The sequence below is a fragment of the Petaurus breviceps genome, unplaced genomic scaffold, assembly GCF_028583685.1.
Source record: "Petaurus breviceps papuanus isolate PSGF00001 unplaced genomic scaffold, PetGlider_PUasm1.0 37, whole genome shotgun sequence".
Taxonomy (NCBI): Eukaryota; Metazoa; Chordata; class Mammalia; order Diprotodontia; family Petauridae; genus Petaurus; species Petaurus breviceps.
Genome location: NW_027186296.1, coordinates 97,034,630 through 97,057,083, shown reverse-complemented (window position 1 = coordinate 97,057,083; position 22,454 = coordinate 97,034,630). Strand labels below are relative to the sequence as shown.

Below are 22,454 nucleotides of genomic sequence, written 5' to 3'. Positions count from 1 at the left end.
AGTTACTAATGGAAACTTTGAAAGTTCAGTTTATAATGTGAGGAGACCAATTAGTCACAGGCAGTCTAACAAACAGTTTTCTTTGGAAAAGAAAATGTTAGGGTTAGTCCACACTGCCATCTGCTCTTGGGTCGGCATGCTCCTGCCTAGAATATGAGATTGGCAGGGATCTGAGGGGCTACGAGTACCTTACACTGGAAGAGGATTCCATGACTTTTCTGGAGAGGGACATCCTAATAAGTGACTCTTACAAATCAGCATGTATTTGTCCAAATTGTGGGTGGTGGGAGGAAGAGGAGTGTCTGTCACACAGGCTGTTAGATTTCAAAATGAAACAGTTTCATGGTGACATGGATGTGACAGATTTAAAGTGAAAGCCTTCCTTCCTTCCTTCCTTCCTTCCTTCCTTCCTTCCTTCCTTCCTTCCTTCCTTCCTTCCTTCCTTCCTTCCCTCCTTCCTTCCCTCCTTCCTTTCTTCCTCTCTCCTTCCTTTCTTCCTCTCTCCTTCCTTCCTTCCTTCCTTCCTTCCTTCCTTCCTTCCTTCCTTCCTTCCTTCCTTCCTTCCTTCTTTCCTTCCTTCCTTCTTTCCTTCCTTCCTTCCTTCTTTCTTTCCCTGTTCCCCTACTTCTCTCCTCCTCTCCTCCCTCAAGTTATCTCTAGACTATATATATATATATATATATATATTTGGTTCCTTCAATTACATTATGTCATTGATGTCTTGGTGTCCTGGTTTCCTTCCTATGGATGTACTTCACCTTTTCAATCTCCTTCTTAAAAGACTTTGTGTCAGTGCTAGCCTTGAACACAGTACTCTAGAGCAGTAGTTCTCAAATTTTGGGGTCTCAGGATCCCTGTATATTTTTTAAAATTTTCAAAGGCCTCCCAAAGAGCTTTTGCTTATGTGTATTATGTCTATCAATATTTATCATATTAGAAATTAAGACACCTTAGTATTATTATGAAATGTTTTTAACTTCTCATATCCACTGGAAGGGACCTGGGGATCTCTACAGGATCTTGGATCATACTTGGAGAATCACTCCTCCAGATGAATGAATGACCAGAGCAAAGAACAGTGGGGCTATTCCTTTCCAATTTCTAGAAGTTCTATCTTTTACATTAGTTTTCTTGGCTGCCATATCATATTGCTGAGCTTGTAGTCCACTAACATCATCACTCGCTCTCAGCTTGTACTTGTGAAGTTGATTTTTTGTACCCAGGTACAAGATTTTACATTTATTCTTTCTGAATTTCATATTATTAGTCAATAAATATTTATTAAGCACCTACTGTGTTCCAGGCACTGTGCTAAGTGCTATGGATGAAAAAGAGGCAAAAGAGAGTCTCTGCCCTCAAGGAGCTCACAATCTAATGAAGAGGACAAGCAAAGAAATATGTACAAACAAGCCATATTAGGATAAATAGGAAATAAACTGAGAGGGAAGGTACTAAAATAAGAGGGGTCAGGAAAGGCTTCCTGTAGAAGATGGGCTTTCATTTATTTGTTTATTATTATTATTTTTTGCTTTTTGCGTTTTGGAAGGGGGAAGGCAGGGCAATTGGGGTTGAGTGACTTGCCCAAGGTCACACGGCTAGGAAGCGTTCAGTGTCTGAAGCCGGATTTGAACTCAAGTCCTCCTCTATTGACTGTGCCACCTAACTGCCCTAGAAGATGAATTTTTAGCTAGGAGTTAAAGGAAGTCAGTAGGAGATGAGGAAGAAGAGCATCCCAGATATGGAGGACAGCCAGAAAAAAATGACTAGAGGTGAGGAATAGAAAGTCTTATTCTTGAAACATCAAGAAGACCAATGTCATGTGATCACAGTAGGTAGTGATAAGGTGTAAGGAGCTTGGAAAAGTAGCAATTATTATTACATAATTATCATTAAATTCAGCCCAGGGCTCTTGTCCAGGGATTTTTAATTTTCTTTGTATGTAATAGATCCCTTTTACGGTCTGGTGAAGCCTATGGACCTCTTTTCAGAATAATTTCTTAAATAACTAAGGAAAGTGCTAACTTTGAGGTCAGTGAAAATAAAGGTAAAAATTCTTTTAAACATTCAAGTTCCTGGACCCCCTAAAATCTATCCTCGGACTCCAGCTAAGAAACTCTTGTCTAGGGGTGGCTAGGTGGTACAGTGAGTAGAACAGTGGCCCTGGAGTCAGGAGGACCTGAGTTCAAATCCAGCCTCAGATATTTAACACAAAAACTAGCCGTGTGACCTTGGGCAAGTCACTTAAATTGCCCTCCAAAAAGCAAAAAAAACAAACCCCCCAAAATTCTAGTCTATTAAGATTCTTTTGGATCCTCACTCTGTTGTCCCCAGTGTAATCTTTTGCTTCCAGCCTTAGAGATTTGAGGAGTATACCTTTATTCAAATCATTGATAAAAATGTTAAATAGCACAGGGTCCAGCACAGATCCCTAAGGTACTCCAGTGGAGATGGAGTATGGCTATCCAAATAGTTGTCTAACACACATTTTTCTCTACCTTGGTGAAAAGGGTTGTGGTGTGACCCTTCTTAGCACAAAGAACATTCTCTTAACTTCCCAGGTATTCAAATAAAGATTAAATAACTATCTTTTTACAAGGTGGGGATAATGGTGGAAGAAATAAGATAACTCACTTCTTTTATGACCTTCTAAAGTTTATAGTGCTTTCATCTGGCCCAAGGGTTCTGGGGAGTCATCCCTTTCACCTTCAATTTGACAGGATGTAAGCCTTTGTCTCCTTTAATGTATTTATCACCTTATTAAGAGAACAAAAGGCAACTCTTGATTAAGTTTCTTTGATGGGGCTACCCCCAGATGCTTTGGTTGACTGGGACCACTGGGACTATAGTCAGAGAAGCTGTCCCTATGATGGCCTATAACAAAAAAAAAAAATTGGCAGACCTCTCTCTGACTCCTTTTTCCATTTTGCCCATGGACATTTCTTCTGAAATACAGCAGGTGGGGGAGGTGATTTTTTTCCCCACTCCACTCCCAAGACCATTAATGGTTACTTTGGGGCAGAAGCATATGGGTAATATACCACAGGGAGTCACCCAAATGAGTGAGAGGCAAGTTCCTAGACCAGGGGTGGGTAACCTGTGGCCACAAGGCCACATATGGCTCTCTAGGTCCTCAAGTGTGGCCCTTTCATTGAATCCATTTGGATTGACCATAATAAAAGTAATTTTTAAAAACCTCTCTTTTTTTTTTTCCTGCCTTCTTTGGGAGAATAATGCTTATGAAAAATGAAAGGTTATGAGTATTGGACTAGAAACAGAAATCCTTTTATTACCTTGAGCACTGTTAAGTTACCAGCCTAGATCAGTAGATTTATGCCCATAGTAATTTTATGTAATATCATCAAGGGAATATGGCAATGCAAAGCAACCCTGACCCATGGTGATAACCTTTAAGGTTTAGAAGGTAAATACAGATAAACAGCTAATGTTCTTGCTTAATCAATTTGCTGCCTCCCAAAATATACAGTCCTTTCTGTAGTTTATTTGTTTTCCTCATATAGACACCAATCCATTAGGAGAGCAGTTTCCAACCTCTGGGTCCTCATGGAAACTTGGAGGGATAGGATTATCATAAGTGGTCTTTGTATTCAGATGTGAACTCATAGAGAAGGAAAAATGTCTTCTGTAGAAAGATTAAATAGCATGTCTCACAGATATGTGCAATGTTTTACTGTTTTTCAAATGTACTATGTAAATTGTAAATTTATTTTTTAAAAAGACAGCTAGGTGGTGCAGTGGGATAGAGCACAGGCCCTTGAGTTAGGAGGACCCGAGTTCAAATCCAGCCTCAGACCAGTCACTTGACACTAGTTTTGTGACCCTGGGCAAATCACTTAACCCCAACTACCTCAAAAACAACAAAAAAGTAGTAAAAATCCAGATAATCCAACTGGATTCAGACAAAGGGCAGCATTAGAGGACCTAGAGGGCCACAGGTTCCCCATCCCTGTTACCTAGACAAGTGTCATTTCTACACCTCTGCTTCCTAAGTAGTGGAGGGGAGTTCTATACCAGAATCTAACCTTCTACTCAGGGAAACTTAATGAGGAATTGTCTTTTTTTTTTTTCAATTTTCTCTCCTTCCAAGGAGAGAGGTATGGCCCAGCAAAGGTCCTCTGCAGAGACTTAGCCCTTAACTGTAAGCTAATAAGATTTATCAGGGAATTCCCAGATCAGCCACAATTGCAATGGCAACAATTCTGTAGAGGAAGATGATCTCTATTTTACAGATCAGGAAACTGAGCTTCATCAAAGTGAAGTGTCTAAATGATAACTCCAAAATGAATTTACTCATCCTTTATTCCTGGTACAAAATAAATTATAGTAGTTGGAAAGGGCAGTGTCACTGAAAGAATAAGCTAATATTGAGATCTATATGAGTTGTCTTCCCCTTTAGAATGCCATCAGGTCTTTCTTGCTTTCATATCTCTATCTTTACTGCTTAGTACCCAGGAAGTGTTTAATAAATGCAGTTTTCATTCATTCATTCATTCATTCATTCATTCATTCATTCATACCTTAGACAAGCTTTCATTATAGGAAGTCTGTGGATGAACAATCACTTTCCTTCCTTTCTTTGGGCCCTTTCTTCCTTGGACTCCCTACCTGAAACCCCTTACTGGACCCTTCCCCTCTACCATTAGACTACTCTAGAAAGAACCTGGGGTTTTGAGCTGCTCTTCAAGTTTATATTGCCCTCTCATGAATTTAAGTAAGAATGACATACCAGTTACTATTGATCATTGTACCTTGATTTATCATGTGTGCTAAACAATATAATTTCTTATATTTAATTTAATGTATATATATAATACAAATATAAATATATATTTAATTTAATATATAAATACACTACAGGATAGTGTAGTTGTATGTGCATACCAATTATATGTGCATGTGAAATATATATATATCCCCCCCCCCCCCCAGCATTATCAGGACAGATAGGTGAAAAGCAGATTTTAAATTCAAATACAAGGAAAACTGAAGAGGCAATATGGTACATTGGAGAGTGCCAGATTAGAAGGCAGAGGATGTGAGTTCAAGTATAAGCTCCCCTCTTGTTATCTGTGTGACCTTAGACAAGTCACTGCAATTTTTTAGACTTCAGTTTCCTCATGTGAAATGGGGAGATAAGAGAATCGTGTTAGATGACTTCTAGGGATCACATATGGGGGACATCTGTAGTCAGGGAACAAATGTAGAGGAGTAACTCCAGCCTCTGAGGATACAGAATCCTCCAAGTCTTCATGGGACTTTACTGTGCCCCCTCATTGGCGTCCTTCCTGGTGGGTATAGCGTGTTTGCTGTATACGTTGTTCTGTTCATTCCTGTTGGTCTTGCTGCTGGTAGCTGCTGGGTGAGTAGTCTGCTGGGAATTGTTCCCTGTTACCAATTTCAGGGCTTCACTTTTTCAATGCTACTTGCCAATTATTTCAGCTCCAGGCTGTGAGGGTCGAACCTTCTGATGATGAGGGCAGACTGACTGGTTTTCAGTCATAGCCTCTCTGCTCTGTTAAAAGTCAAGCCAGAGCTCCCTTAGAACAGTAAAATCTTTTCTACTCCTTTGGAGATTGCAGTGTTGTGATAGTAATGGAAATACAGGGGGATCTTTATATTCCATTGCTATCACAAGTGTCTGTTCTAGATTGCTGTCTCATTTAGAGTTAGACAATCATTAAGTCTTCTCTGGCATGGCAGGTAAATGATTTGAGCCTGGATGGAAACGAAGAAGGCAGATAAATAGTTTTCCATTCACCAATGCATATCTGATGAGAGAGTAAAACCTCAGTGCTTTGGTGCTCTATTTTGAGTGGGTGGGTGGGAACGTCAGTCTCCTTACATTGAAATTTTGAAGGTAGAATTGTATATTCTTCTCTGGCATTCCATTTATATGAAGTAGGAGCTTTCACCTTCTTCCTCAGTTCTTTTCTAGTATCTTCCTTTTCATTCCTATCTTTAAACCAACAAAACAACATAAGCATACCCAGGCCCTATACTTGTCTTATTTAACCCCCTCTGTGACCCATGAAGACATTGGGATTCTGAATGTAAGTACTAAGTAAATGTCTTTGCCTTTCTCACTTTCTCTTGACTCCTGTGCTTGCATTTCAAAGAGTCTGCTGAACTTTGGCTCTTTCCTTAGGAATTCTTGAAAGATTGTATTAAGATCCATCCTTACTTACCCTTAACTCTTTCTCTTTCCAGTAGAATTATATGCAGTTTTTTGCAGGGTAAGCTATTCTTGGTTGTAAGTCTTTATCTTTGCCATTTGGAATATCTGTTCCCAGGTTTTCTCTCCTTTATAACAGTATATCACCAAATATTATTGTAGTCCTTTGGTTCTTGTATTCTTTTTTTACTGGCTGCTTGTATTAATTTTGTTTGATTTAGAACCTCTGGATTTTAGCTGTAACATTCATTGGTGTTTTCAGTTTGGAGTTTCTTTCAGAAGGTGATTGCTGGAATCTTCCTATTTTTACTTTGTTCTCTATTTCAAATAACTCTGGGCACTTATCATGTATGACTTCTTGAAATTTGGCATTCAAGTTTTTTGTATGGTCATGGTTTCCATGAAATGCAATGATTCTTGAATTATTTCCCCTTGACCTAGGAGTTTTTGACAATAGACATCTTACATTTTCTTCTAGTCTTTCGTTTTTTTACTTTGTTCTAATATTTCTTTTTGTCTTATTTAGTCATTGAATTATCTTTTCTCCATTTCTGTTTTTCATAGAGTCTACTACTTGGATGAAGTTTTCAACCTTCTCTTCTCTGCTATTTATTATTCTTTAATTTTTTTCCTCCTAAACTCTCATTTCATTTTTTATCCCTTGATTTTTTTCCCATATTCCCTTGAAGTCCTTGAGGCCAAGCCTTTTTTTTTTCCCCTTCTGCCTTTGAGACTTTGTTTATAGCTGATATAGAGTAACTCTCCTCTTCTAGGTTTACCTCTTGGACTTCTCGTATCTTAATTTATTTCTCGGTTCTGCCAGTGTTTTAGTTTGTTTGCTCATATTTGCAGCCCTTGTTCTCAGTATGGGATTTTGTGCTCAGGTTAGTTCCCTCAAACACTGTTGTATCCGTTGGGTAGGACTTGTTTTATCCCTCCTACTCTGTTGTTTGGATGCTGCTGCAATTGCTGAATTGGATGGGGTGGCTGGTGCCTCAATTCCTGCCTTGTGTCTCAGCTTCCTGGTGGCCCAGTACCGATTCAGATTTCAGCTAGCCTCTTCTTCTTTGCATGGTCCTCAGTGAAGAGATGGTTCTGTCCTTTTGCTCTGGCCTCATGAAGCCTCAGTGCATTGTTGGATATCACTTTGGTCTCAGGTGTCGACATCTTCAGGTACTGGCACTAGGTGCTGGGTTGGCCCTGTCTGCTTTTGTGGATCTCAGTGCTCTAAGGAGTTTACTGCCTGGCATTCTCTCCCTGCTCATTGACTGATTGGGAATGATTTTGTCACCCATTTATGTTCGAAAAGGCCAAGACTGGAATTTGTTTTCAGCCACCCAGTTACTGGAGCTGGCACTGGCTTTTAATATCTTCCAGAGTACTGGCTGGCTTTCAGATCCATTTGTGGGAGTTTTCACTGACTCCCCTTCCTTCCTTGCCTTGGGTTGGCTTCTACCCTTTTCCCTGCTTCTTCCTGCTTCTGGCCATGCTTTTGGACAGTTCTGGACTATGAGAAGGAGTTTCTGCTTCTTTTATGATTTCTTGGCCTTTCATCAGCTTTTATGAGGTTGTTTTCATATTTGCTGGAGTTTCTGTGGGAAGGCCAGGCTTTTCTATGCCCATTCCCAATGCCATCTTAACTGAGAATCAAAAAAGATTTTTTACAGAACCAAATTCATATTGGGTATCGGTGGGGAGGGTCAGGTGCTAAATCCTCCTTTAAAAAAACTTGGTCAAAAGGACTATAAAAGTGTATGAAAAAAAATGAAAGGAGAATAAATAGCTTTGAACAGAAGGGGGGAAAAGGAAGCAAGTTTAAAACCAACCCCTCTGCCTTTGCTTTGGTGATTCAAGTGGAAAACCTGACCCTGAATCTGGCTATCTTAAGCCTCTAGCATCAATCTGGTCATTTTCCTCTTAAAAGCACCATTATCTTCTTCCTGACAAGAAAGAATTTTAAAAATGACCAGCCTTTGAGGTAATTTCTGAGCTAGTGCCAGCATCTGCCTCTATAGGTCAAAATTGTCCACACTTTGTCAGTGCATGTTAATATTTCTGTACAAGCTTTTATAAAGTCTTGGCACTGTGATTTCCTTCCCTTTGGGAGAGCACTGAGAGTTCAATTTTAAAAGAGCTGGATATCTCAGCCCCAGTCCATCGCAAGACCTCCTTAGGAACTCCAGGAAAGAATTTGAAGCAAGAGTTTTTGTTATTTTAATTCCTGTTCAGCCTTTTCTCTGACCTTCTCAGGAGCAAACTGTCTGCCCCTTACATCAGAAGAATGCAAAGCAGTCTGAACTTTAGGATATAATCCTTCTGGATTTCACAAAACCATCACCCTTCCCGTTCTTCTGCCAATCCCTATAATCGCTTTATTGTGTAGAAATGTTCCTCTGCCCTTCCCTGTTTAAAGCACATGTGTTTGTAAGGAGTCTACAAACCACAGTTCAAATGTCAGAATACTTTGAGGGGTACACTGATAGTGACTACACATCCTGTATTTTTCTTTTTTTTTTTTTTGAGACAGTCTCAACTTTAAGTAAAGAAAGTATTGTCTTTTTTTCCCCCCACAAAGTACTTTGCAAAAAAAAAAAATATATATATATATGATTTATAAGACCATATATCCTGATTTTTGGTTTGGAAAATGCGGCAACTGTAAGTATGCTCCAATCGATTTTTAACTGCAAATAATCAAGTTTTTGCACAAGTTATAAACAATCATGTTTTAAATGTTTATATTATACTCGTTGCTAATTTTTTCTCCCTCTCACTTTTTGCTTATGCCTACCTGAAATGAATATAATGAAGGATTTTTGACAGTTTATGAGCCTTCTCCCCTTCCGAAAAAGGGGAAATAGGCTGTTGGAGGGGAGGATTCATTAAATCCTTCAAGTATTTATTTTTGAAAAGTTTTAAATTCTTTAGACTTGGAATATAACTTTCTCAGAAAATAGGGTTTAGAGCTAGAGATCATTAATGTAACCTCTTCTACAAATGAGGAAACTGAGGACCAGAGAGGTGAAGTAATAGTGGTAAATTTTGGCTTAGGGATCTTCAAGGGGCTTTATTAAGTGCTTATGGACTTTCAGTTTAGTGTCCTTATTTTCCATATGTTATGACTATATAACTCTGTAAAGGATTATATTACAAAGTAGGAACTTTAAAAAATTTAAACTTAACCTTTAGATTTTTCTTTCATACAATAAATAAGGTAGTACTCAACAATTGGGGGAGAAGGGGGAGTATTTTCGGATGTCATTTTAATTTTGCAGCAAACCATGGGGAAATACCAGAGTCAAGACTGAGAGGGGAAACTGAGGGTGGAGGGGGGGAAAGCTGCTGGTCGTAAAATAGGCTGCTCCCTTTCTGATGTGGAATGGTTATGAGAAGTTGCATGTCTGCAGCAAGGATCATTTCTCATTTTTCAGAGGGCGTCCAACCTCCAGCTGCTTATAGGGCTGAATTCCAGTGCAGCAATGTTCAACAATTTACATTCCAGGCCCATAGCTCACAGGCAGCCAGCGGTGCGTGTGCCAAAACCGAAAGCCCTTCTGGGCCACAGTTATCTGGCCAAAAAAGGGGCACACGACCACAATTGGCTTTTTTTCATTTCTTCTCTATTCTCGTTCTTCTGATTTTATGTTTCTAGTTAGTCTCCTAGTCAGATCCTGACAAGTTTCTCCTTTTGACCTCTCCAATTCTTTTCTATTTTTCACCAAACAATCAATAATTTGACTCCTGGTTGCCCTCCTCCCAGTGTAATTGTGCTACAATTCAGAATTAATGATGAGCTAGCAAATGTAACCAGAGACTCCTATTATCATCAGTCTGGATAGGATCTATATGTAAATATAAATATATACACACAACTGTACATATATATACACATGCATATTTGTGTCTGGGTTTATTATATATATCCTGGGTATATATGTATGTATATACATAGATAATACATACATACATATACACATACACATGCTATGTATACATGTATGTATGTCTTGCTTCTGTGGCTTGACCACTCACTAGTTATGTGACCTTGGTCCAGTCACTCATTTTTCTAGGCTTCAGTTTCACTGGTTGTAACAGGAGGAAACAAGGTGGCACAATGAAGTGCATCAGGAATACCTGTGTTCAAATCCTGCTTCAGATATCTGTTTCATGATCCTGGCAAAGTAACTCCACTTCTTTCAGGTACCAGTCTTTTCCTCTTAAAGCACCCACTTCACAGGGTTGCTGTGAGGATCGAATGAAATAACAAAACTGAAATTTTTCCAAAACCAAAATCACTATATAAATAGTAGCTAGGTGCTCATATAATAATAGCTAGTGTTGATATAGCTCTTTAAACTTTGCCATGGGCTTAACAAATATTATCTCATTTGATCCTAATAACAACTCTGAGGGGTAGTTGCTATTATTATCCTTTTGCTATAGATGAGGAAACTGAGGCAGGCACACAGCTATTATTATTATAGGACTTCTCAGGTCCTATTTAGTTCGTAGAATTTGTCAGGCCAGCTTATCAGGTTTGTGTGATGCTTTTGGGTAGAAACTACATTTGAACCAACCAATTGTCTTTTGGCTCTCTCCACTTACTCATTTTCCTAGTCAAGGGCTTTCTGGGATCCATTAAAATGAGACTTCTTCTAGCCCTGGAGTCAGGAGGACCTGAGTTCAAATATGGTACAGACACTTGACACACTTACTGGCTGTGTGACCTTGGGCAAGTCACAACCCCAATTGCCTTGCCTTTCCCCAAAAAAACAAAACAAAAGGAGACTTCTTTATTGTCAGAGCACAGCCAGCAGGCAAGGCTGCCTTTGGCACAGAACCATTTGGTTAAAAGGACTTTTGGAAAGTCTTAGATCTTTGGGACCCTATTGAGTGAGTGAATATAACAGGTATCTTATAACCCATCAAGATGAAGATACTTACAGGCTCCTAGAATCTTTGATTCAAAAGGTAATTCAGAGCTATTAAGTCTGATTGACACCTGAACAAGAATCTCCTTCAGAACATACCCCAGCAAGTGGTTTTCCAGCCTTTGCTTAAAGACTTCAAATGAGCAAAACCCCCTGTCCTCTCAAGGCATCCTGTTCCATTTTTGCATAGCTTTGTTCATAGATGTATGCCTTTTCTTTCAACATTATATGGTTCTCAGACTGACAGCAAAATGGTTCAGTGTAATTGAGTTATAGAAATTAAAGAAGTAATAAGCGCAGCCAGAAGAAGAGACAGATAGATGATGTGCCAATTGGGTCAAACCAGGGTTGGGGAACCTGCAGCCTCAAGGCCACATGTGACCCTCTAGGGCCTCAAGTGTGGCCCTCTGAATGAATCCAGACTTCACAGAACTGTAAAACTTGGACTTAGTCAAAAGGCTACACCCAAGGACATGTGGCCTCGAGGCCACAGTTTCCCCACTCTTGAGTCAAACCATTGCTTCAGCACTCAACTCCCCTCATACCCTAGTGGAGAAAGTCCAGGACGCTGTGTCCAAGAGCTCTGGTAAAAGCAGTACCACCCTCCTGTACTAGGTCACCTGCTCTTTTTTTCCAGGCTGGACTTCACAGCTATCATTCAGGAGAACAACCCAGGTGGAGAAGGGCCCTACCATCCTCTTTCCTATCACCAAACCCAACTGCTACAGATAGATGAGTCCCAAAGCCATGGAACAGCAGTGCTTCCCCACACCATCTATCTTTTCCCAGCCCATCTCTCCCATCATCCAGGGAAGCAATCCCTTGTAGATATGCAACTTCTGGGTACTGCCTCTGTAGGGACCACAGTTCTTGTCTTTTCAGAAGGCATAGCTACTGAACCTCCAGAAAGAAAACTTGTCATCACCAAAATCTTTGGCACCTTCAGTCATTTCAGTATCAGAAACAGGTTTTATTACTAATGAAAATGGCACCAACAAACATAGATTAACATCTGCCTTGCTGTTGGGTCAAGAGACCCCTGGGCCCTTCCATCTGACATGCAGCTAAGATTTCTTATGTGCTTTGTCTCTCTTTGAATGCTATAGAAAGTCTAATTTTTTTTTTGTATCTGTGATGGTAGCCTAATGTTTTGCACATAATAAACTCATTAACAAATTCATTCGTTCAGTATATGAGAGAACTCTGGGCCTAATCTAGGAAGACGTTTTTGGCCGGTGGAGCATTTCACATCTAAACAAGGCAGGGAAGGTTTTTTATGTTCTCTTGTGAAATACTTAGGGTGCACCAGAGCTGCCCAACAAAATGGTATTTGATTACACAAGGAGTTATTGACCGAAATATCTCATCCTTGTGTTCCCTGGTCCACACCCACTCGAAGCTTCCCTCTCTCGCTTGCTGTTAGAAGTCATGTTGGTCCATTAGTACCTTCCTTCAAAACATTTAGAGATTTTAGCATGTTTTTTTTCACTTTTCACTAAAAGGAGACAGCCTTCGCCTCTTTTATCTCCCCTCTCTTTTCTGCCCACCTGGTATGGCTCCAGATAAAGTGTTGGTTTTTTGTTGTTTTTTTTAAACTCTGAAGGAGTTGCTCTGAAACACGTACCTTAGGCAAACAGGATGTTACGCCCACACACATGGAAAGTTCCTATAAAACATTTGGGTTATACTTAATCTTTGATTTGTGTGTCTTTAACTTAAATATGTCTTTTTTTCTGTATAAACAGGAATGAGGGTGTGTGTGTGTGTGTGTGTGTGTGTGTGTGTGTGTGTGTGTGTAAAATAAGAAGTTTTCTTCCCTGTCCCGTAAGTCTGCAAATGCAGCACTTGAGGAGAAAGACTTGTAAAATTGTTTTCATTCGTCACGCTTGGCATATCCTGTTTATTTTGGAGGCTCTGGTGACTTGGAGAACTATGAAATGTAGTCAGTAGTGACTCGTGGCTTCATTGGTGATGAGTTTGGCACCCAGAGGTGAAACAAGAAGAGATTTAGGTGGTGGATTATTTCTTTTTTTAAAAGAATTATGCTTTTTGCCTTTTCTTACAAGGATCTTTTCCCTCAAATTTCTCCCAATTTAGGCAAAATATAGTAATATACTGTACTCCTATTTCAGACTTTCCTCTCATTCCCCCTCCCAGGAAACCCCATCAAAGGTCAAAGGTGAAATTGTTAAGGAGGTGAAGGAATAAAAAGAGGGCTCCAATTAGGGGAGCAGGTTCTGAATAGGATCACTAGCGATCTTAGGAGAGGTTTGAAAAGGATCTCTGGCATGAGCACAGCTAAAGGATACACACACAGGGGTTAAAAAACAAGAACAGCCATCCTTCCTGGTTCCATCAATTACATACTCATGGCAGACTGAGTGCTTGGAAGATGTTTAAGACAATCACTTTTAGAGGGTTTTTTTGCTTGTTTTTTTTTTTAATAACATATATTTGATAAATAGGCAAGGCATTTAGAAAAGTGCCCTAGAACACTTTTCAGGATAACCAACCTCCTTTCCCCTCCTTTTTCCAGCTCTCCTTTGGAGGGGTTCTAGAAGAAGCTGGATGGCGCCTTGTTAGAGATGTTAGAGGATGGCCCATACTTTATGCAGGGGCAAGTCTTTTGACTCAAAGAATCTAGGAATGAGGTTCATGAACATGTGTCATTTAAAAATTATTTTGAGAACTCAGTCTAAACTGTTTCCTTTGTAATCCTGTGCATTCTAAAACATTATCCTGAGTCGTTTTGACCATTATAAATCCCCAAATTAGCTACAAAGAACCTATGAAAGAAGACGCTATGTGCATCTAGAGAAAGAACTGAGAAACAGAAGTATGTATAGAATGCTTTTACATGCATGTACTTCTGTGTATGTGTGTATATACATATTTGTATCTAATAGCAGCCATGGGGGGAGGGAAGAAAAAAAAGAAATTTATATGATAACTTTATTGTATATTTAAAAGGAATAGCAAGTTGTACATAATAGATTTGTATTTTCATATGTAATTGTCTTTTTTTTTTAAATTCTACTATATCATAGAAATGCTTGTTTTATTGCATACATTAAAACAATTTTTTTTCTGAGAGGGATTACAAGTTTCACCAGACCGCCAAAGAGGTCCATGAGACAAAGAAGTTCTGAAACCCTGATGTTAGACTGATTAGGTGACCTCTAATGTCCTTTTCACTCTGTGATTCTCTGAGTTCTAAGAAGCTTAGGCAGCATTCCACTTTGTTATATGTGACCTCATAGAAGCAAAGAACTGACTTTTATTATATCTATCATCATGATAATTTAATATTGTTATCTCTCTAATGAATATGCCAAAAGCCATATTTAAAGGCACATGAAAGATATCACTTATAAAGGGATTTTCCCTTTATGGGTCACATCCCTATATCAGCCAGAAAATGCTTCTTTCTGCCTGTCCTTTTAAACATTTCATCTTTTTTGTTGGGCAAACATTTGCTGCAAATAATGCAATTATTATTATTTCATTTTTAAAGAAGAGGGAAAGTGAGGGTTGGTGATGTTCTCTTAGTAAATGGCAGAGATGATGAACCAGGAACCCCAACCTTCCAGCTTGAGCCCAGTGCTTTCCATTGGAGCTCAATGACTCAGACGTTATTTCTCTTTATTGTTTATTCAAGATCCTTTTAGCTCTAACTCTTCATGGAATGATTGATTTGAATGGTTTCCTTCATAGTGACAGATGACACAGATAGTCTTACCCCTTACTTTTTTTTACCGTCTAAGCACTTCTCATGTTTTCTTTTGAACAAATTCCTCCTGAGAGTCTCTCCTTGGCAAGACTGCTGCTTTCCTACCCTAAATATGCAACTGTATTGTTTCTTGGCAAAATCACAGATATGTTTGGAATCCCAGACATCATCATAATATTGGAATTGTGTCATGTGATCCATAATAACACTGTGACCAGTATTTCTACAGCCACAATTCCTATCCTAAAATGCCCCAAACCTTTCAGAAGTTTAGTGAAATAAGACCTCTGTTATTTTTTCAGGTAAATTAGAAATTATTAAATGACTTTTTGATACTACACTATAAATCAATGTTGGGCAGAATAAATGCTATAATAATATCTGACATATACACAATGCTTTAAAGTTTGTAAAGCTTTTCATGTATTTTATCTCCATTGAGATACCTTTATTGTTTGCAATTTTTTAATACTTTATACATTATTTCATTTGATTCTCACAACTCTGTTGGACAAATGGCACAAGTATCCTCATTTTAAAGCTAGAAATTAAGGCTCAAAAAGGTTGAGACTTGCCTAAGTTTACACTGCTATTAAGAGTGGGCAAGTAGGTGGTGCCTTGGATAGAGTGCCAGGCCTGAAGTCAGGAAGACTTCTCTTTCTGAGTTCAAATCTAGTCTCAGACACTTATTAGTTGTGTGACCCTGGGCAAGTCACTTAATCCTTTTTGCCTCTGTTTCCTCATTTGTGAAATGAGCTGGAAAAGGAAATGACAGACCACTCCAGTATCTTTGCCAAGAAAATCCCAAATAGGGTCACAAAAAGTTGAACACAACTAAACACCAACAGTAACAATAAAAATACTTTTTTTTTCTGGTACAGGTATTCATACTTACTAAAAGCCTCCAGGGAAGCTGCATACACAATACACAGTATCAGTATCAGTTTTCTTTTTCTCTTTGTATGTATTTTCTCTAGAAAATACATACAAAGAGAAAAAGAAGACTGGACTTGGGGTCAGAAAGTATATATTCAAGTCCTGCCTCTGGCCTTTAGAAGAGAAAGAGAAGGGAAAGGATAAGCATTTATGTGGTGCTGACTGTGTACCAGGCACTATGCTAAGTGCTTTTATAAATAGCATCTCATTTGATTCACACATGAACCCTGTTAGGTAGATGCTGTTATTTCTGCTATTTTACAGTTGAGGAAACTGAAGCAAACAGAGGTTGTGACTAACTTGCACAAGGTCACATAGCTAGTAAATGTCTGAAGTGGGATTTGAACTCACATCTTCCTGACTTCAGGCCCAGAGCTCTGCTCACCATGCTACTGCCTTAGAAGCTAGGTAACCATGGGCAAATCATTTAACCTCTCTGGACCTCAATTTTCTATTCTTTCAAATGGCTGCAGATACCTGCATTGCCTAGCTCCCTTCCTTCCTTCCTTCCTTCCTTCCTTTCCTTTCTTTCTTTCTTTTTCTTTCTTTCTCCCTTTCTCTCTCCCTTTATTTCTCTGTTTTTCTCTTTCTCTCTCTCTTTCTTTTCCTTCCTTCCTCTTTCTTTCTTTCTTTCTCTTTTTCTTTCTTTCTCCCTTTCTCCCTCTCTCTCCCTTTCTTTCTCCCTTTCTCTCTGTTTCTCTCTTTCTTTCTCTCTCTCTTTCTTTTCCTTTCTTCCTTCCTTCCTTCCTTCCTTCCTTCCTTCCTTCCTTCCTTCCTTCCTTCCTTCCTTCCTTCCTTCCTTCCTTCCTTCCTTCCTTCCTTCCTTCCTTCCTTCCTTCCTTCCTCTTTCTTTCTTTCCAGAATGGGGTACTGAATAGTTTTGAACATTAAAACAGATTGTGAATACTAAAATCTTTTGAAAAACTGAATTGCTATGTGAATGGAAGGTGACGTTAGTCAAGTAGAAATCTATGACTGCCCCACAGTGCCTCACAAACAAAGCAGATGGGGATGTTGCGTTTCAGTGACCAAGTGACTCTTAAGCCCCCGTGGTGAGCAAAGTTTTGTGTCTAGCACTAGGGGAGATAAAAAACTTGGTTGAGACTTAGCTCTTGCCTTCCTGAGCTATAAATGAGCCCTAGATGGGATGCATGCACAAATAACTGTAATGCTAGATTAAATATGTATTGATTCATTTGTTTGATTCAGTCACCTATAGTCTTCAGAATTTTTTTGTCTTTCACTCCTCAGATTTTTAATCTCATGAAGTATGACAGCTACAGTCGCTTCTTAAAATCAGATTTATTTTTAAAGCACAAAAGAACTGAGGAAGAGGAAGAAGACGCATCTGATTCCCAAACAGCGGCCAAGAGAGCTTCAAGGATCTATAACACGTGATCTGGAGAAGCATGATCACTGGCAGCAGGTGTTTTTTTAAACTCTCAGGAACCATGTGGCGTGTAGAACTGCTTGATGATCTATATACGGACTAAGAAATATGAAACCTATTTGTGGTATTGTGTGTATCTTACTAATTGCTTCAATCATTAGTTTTGCATGAAAGTTAATCTTGCCCAGTGTCCTTGAAGAAAAAGCTTTTCTAGCTCTTCCCAAATGACTGAGAGACTCTTTAAGCATTGAACATGTTCGATATTTATATGGATTAAGGTGCTTCCAAAAATCTTGTCTTCACTGAGAATAACAGAATGTCAGAGCTGGAAGATACCTTAGAGATCATTTTTATTAAAGACCCTTCCTTCCTTCCTTCCTTCCTTCCTTCCTTCCTTCCTTCCTTCCTTCCTTCCTTCCTTCCCTCCTTCCTTCCTCCCTTCCCTCCCTCCCTCCCTCCCTCCCTCCTTCCCTCCCTCCCTTTCTCCCTCCCTCCCTCCCTTCCTTCCTTCAGAATGGGGCACTGAGGTCCAGGGATGGGACTTAGGTAAGGTCACACAGCTAGTTGATGCCAAGCAACATGCTTATGAAAAATAGATAGGCTTTGCTTTTTTCCTTTTTACCCAGATGCCCCCAAGATGAGATTTGGGACATTTTTCCCAATTTGTTTTGCAAATTAGTTCAGGAATTAATTGTTTAGATGATTTATTTATTGGTTACTGTAGAGCTTACCAACCATGCAGCCATGCTTTTTGGGCCTGAATATTTCTTGAAGGCAAGTATATTAATGGAAAGAAATGATTTGTCAACATCTTGTAAAGATTTGGGGAGTTCTATATGTCTGTGTAATCAAAGAGTTATTATTTCTTCTGTGTGGATTTATGTGTGTAATCAATGGGTTATTATTTCTTCTGCTTTCCCCCCATGGTTCATGACATTTCATGCAATAGGCTATTGGCCTTTCTGGGAAGTCCAGTCATATAGCCCATCTTGACAGAAATAAGATCTCAGTAGTGAACAATAAATAAATACATGGGAAACAGTGCAGGATCCCCAAAGCAACATAAGCTGTAGTGTAATGAAAGAATAACATTAAATGCATGCTGAAACTCAACAGTGACTTCTGGTTCTTCCTGTTCCTCCATGGATGGTTCTCCAAAACGATACTTTTCAATTCTACCTAGTTTCTCTGTCTCTTCTCTCCCCAGCCTCCTCCCTCTTCCCCTCCCAAAAGAGACTTTCCCCCTTAAAGCATAGCTTCCTTGAGTGCAAGAGGTCAGATGGTGGTTTTTTTGGGAAATCTTACAGTGGAGAATTCAACAAGGCAAGAGGGGTGAGTAGATCCAAGGATCTCCTTACATCAGGCTGGGTGACTTGAAGAGAGGCTTTGGCCAGGAGTCTAGCAAGACTGGGCCAGGGTAGGCCAAGCCAGATCAACTATTCTCCCTTTTTCAGGACAAGGCAATAGAATTAGGAGGTAAGTGGGTATTTGGCACCTTTCCTCTAGGCATGAATATAGTTCCCAAATAATTCTCTAGTCTAGAATAGTACAGATGAATTTTTTTTTAAGCACACTTGCTAGCCTTAAATCCATTTACTTAGAAACAAAGAATCAACCATACTGTGGACTTTCCAACCCAGCATCTCCATTTTCCAAATGCTAGTAATGCAATTACTCTAATATAACCTATCTTACAATGTCTCGAGGACTGACCAAAAAAAAAAAAAAGCAAAACCAAACCCAGCCTTAGAATCATAGGCTTTCAGAGCTGGAAGGACCCTTAGAGATAAAATATTATATTTCTATATGGAGAAACAGTGGTTCTGCTAGCCAGAAGTAACTTACCCAGGTAATCTGAAGTCTTTTATTTGTGTTTTCTGGTTAAAAAACCCCTTCCTCTATACTGCATAAATGAGAGGCTGTTGTGAAAAGCATTTATGATTAACTTTCAATTAACCAAAATTCTCAGTTAAATGGTCTGTCCTTTATTTCATCAGGGTGTAAGCATCAGCAACACAAACTGACAGGCTATCCCACTTTAAAAAAAAAAGATTTTAGAGTATGCTGTGGTCTTTACAAACTCTTCCACTTCTGAGTCTACCATATCCTGAAAGGAGACGTTTCAGATTTTGAGAATGATCTTTCTGAGAGACTGAAAGATCCCCAGTCATGGAAGAAAGATACAATTATATAATGACAAAGTCAGAAGAGTAGACTAATGCATTTTGAAAAGCAAGGGGTAAGAGCAGAAAGCTTTCGAAAATAACTTCCTCTAAGGCAGGAATTGTTTCTTATTGATCCTTTCAAGCAAGGCACTTACTGAATGTTTGTTGAATGAATGAATGAATGAATGAGAAGAAAAATTAGGTGAACAATTCTTTCAAGAATTAGGTGAACAGCTTATTTCCAGTACATTCCAGTCATGTTTTGAGAATGATGATACTGACTGTTTCATAGGGAAAGCCACTAGATCAGTTCTTGTCCATAAGGAGCATGCTCTGCCAGGGTTCTAGGGCCACAGGACAAACTCTTAATTTCTCAATGAAAAAGTTTCAGCCCTTGTATGTTTGAGGGGACATAAAATCTTCCTCATAATATGATTTTTAAGAAACAATTTGAAGTCACAGAATTTTACATATAGTAAGTGTTCAATAAATATCTGGTGATTGAGTGAGACTATCAAAAATGTAAATCTTGATTTAAAATGGTGTGTAAAGACCATGCTAGTCAACAAAATAGAAGCATCATGTTGAATCCACCACGGCTTTTGCCAGTTCTGAAAACTCTTGCTGTTTTCTCCTTTTCTCACTGATCCTTTTTCTTTTTTTTTTTTTAATACAAACACCATTATCCATATGCAGAAATTTTTCATAACCATAGAACACGTTAGAATTAGGAGGGACCATGGAGTTCATTTAATCTATGTTTTAGAGAAATGGTAAAGGAACTATACAGGAGATTGAGGGTCAGACTTGTTGGCAGCTAGGTGGTACAGTGGTCAGTGCACCGTGGAGTCAGGAAGACTTATCTTCCTGATTTCAACTCTAGCCTCAGACAATTGCTAGCTATGTGACCCTGGACAATTCACAACCCCGTTTGTCTGCTTCCTTATCTGTAAAATGAACTGGAGAAGGAAATGGCAAATTACTCTAGTATCTTTGCCGAGAAAACACCAAATAGAGTCATAAAGAATAAAAAATGATTGAACAAAGAAATTACAAACAAATGGAAGAGCTGAGACTTGAATCCAAGTCTGCTGATTCCTGAGCCCATGCACTTTCCATTATGCCATGGTCCTTCCTAATGAAGCCCCAAGAGGAGTTCCGAGACTCAGAGAAAATGAAGTAACTTGGGGTGAGGTGGTAAGGTCCAGTCATTCCAGATGAGGTAGTTCGCCCAATGCTTCAGTAAAGGTTCAGCCCTAACAAACACTAAGTAGGAAATTGAAGCAAAAATTTATCTCCTGAAACCACCAGTTTATTAAAAGTTATTTGAGGAACTTGAGTTGTTCAGGTAGTTTTCTAGTCATCATTTCTCTTTGGTCCTCTCCTTTCCTTTGCAGGTGTCTTTACTGAACAATCGCCTTCACCGTGAATGGGGCCATTGATTGTAATGCTACATCTGTTCTTTTACTCTGGGATTGCTTTGATAGTTTGCCCCTTGTAAGTAAGGGAGTTTTTCTTTTCCTGGGAGAAATCTTTCAAAGAGAGAATCCTCCTTAATAATAACAATAATAGCTGCTTTTTATTTGGAGTTTTACGGAGGTAAAGGTCTTCATATCCTCAACAACTCCATGAGACAGATACTGCAGGTAGCACTGTGGCCATTTTACAGGGAAAGATGCTGAGGCATAGAGAAGTTAAATTATTTGGCACCAGTCACACAGTTAATGAGTATCAGAAGCAGGTCTCACCTACTTCGAAGTTCAGCACATTTTCCAATTCATCATGTTGCTTTCTCATAGCGGGAAGCCAGAGGGAAGTCATAGAATTAATGAGAGTCAATGTTCATGGACTGAAGCAATAGTGGTAATAAGGCAGCCTTACATGGTGGTTTTGAGAATCAAAACCATGGCAAAAGTAAAACACTTTACAAGACTTCAAATGCTACAAAAACAAATGTTAATCATGAATGTAAATGTAAATTGTTAGCAGTAACAAGTCTGTAAAAGCAAGTCTCTAAAGTTGGAAGTTTTAGAAGTGACAATCTGAATTGGCAGGAGCTTCCCTACAGGGACTTCTCCACAACAATGAAATTACAGGCTCTGACCCAAAGCAGCAACTCACACTTCCATAGTGTCTGAAGCACGTAGCACAGAGCCTTTCACAGACCACGTTTAATAAATATTTGCTGAATTAAATTTGTTAAAATGAAGATTTATAAAGCACAACTTTTTAAGAATTTTATTTTATTTTTTCACTTGAAAATCTATTTTCTCTCCATTTCACCTCCTCCCTCCCCCCACCCAAATTGAGAAAAGAAAAGGAAAACTCTTGTGACAAATATAGAGAATCAAGCAAAATAAATTCTTGGATTAACCATGTCTTGAAATTATATGTATAAAACAGTTCCCTTGCAGCCCATGAGGTACATGGTATAATAAGTGGGGCCAGTAAGCATGTGTTCAGCACCATTGTGTGCCAGGCATGAGAAAACATTTACTAATTATGATTGGAGCAGCTAGGTGGTGTAGTGAGCAGAATGCTGGACCTAGAGTCAGGAAGACTTATCTTTCTGAGTTCAAATCTTGCCTCAGATACTTATTAGCTGGGTGACCATTGGCGAGTCACTTAACCCTGTTTGCCTCTGTTTCCTCATCTGTAAAATGAGCTGGAGAAGGAAATGGCAAACCACTCCAGGATCTCTGCCAAGAAAACCCCAAATGGGGCAGCTAGGCGGCACAGTGAATAGAGCACCAGCCCTGAGTCAGGAGGACCTGAGTTCAAATCCAGCTTGAGACACTTGACATTTAACTAGCTGTGTGACCTTGGACAACTCAACCCCAATTGCCTTACCCTCCCCCCCTCCAAAAATAAACCCAAAAACCCCGAATGGAGTCACAGATTTGGATACAACTGAAATGATGGAACAACAGCAAAAGGGACTGTGTTGAGTCATTTAGCTGGGCAGCTAGGTGGTGGATAGAGGGGAATAGAGGGCTATAGTGTTAATGGAATATTAGATCTTCCCTGCGCATTAATAGGTATCACTTGGAGCCCATTAAGGTAAGCTAGCTTAGGGGAGGCTTGCTTTTAGGAAGGCTTACACACTTTTTGC

General features: G+C 39.2%; 1 protein-coding gene across 3 annotated transcripts in view; it reads left to right on the top strand.

Annotated features, from left to right (window-relative positions):
- Positions 1-18,290, top strand: part of RGS10 (regulator of G protein signaling 10) — a 70,619-nt gene extending 52,329 nt beyond the window's left edge. For 2 of the 3 annotated variants that reach the window (XM_069099077.1, XM_069099076.1), the window contains exon 5: positions 17,039-18,290. In XM_069099077.1, coding sequence (XP_068955178.1) covers positions 17,039-17,185 — 147 coding nt within the window. In that variant the 3' untranslated portion in view covers positions 17,186-18,290. Of the gene's footprint in view, positions 1-17,013 lie in introns of all 3 variants that reach the window. The other variant, XM_069099078.1, reaches the window with a different exon arrangement.
- Positions 18,291-22,454: the final 4,164 nt, after the last annotated feature.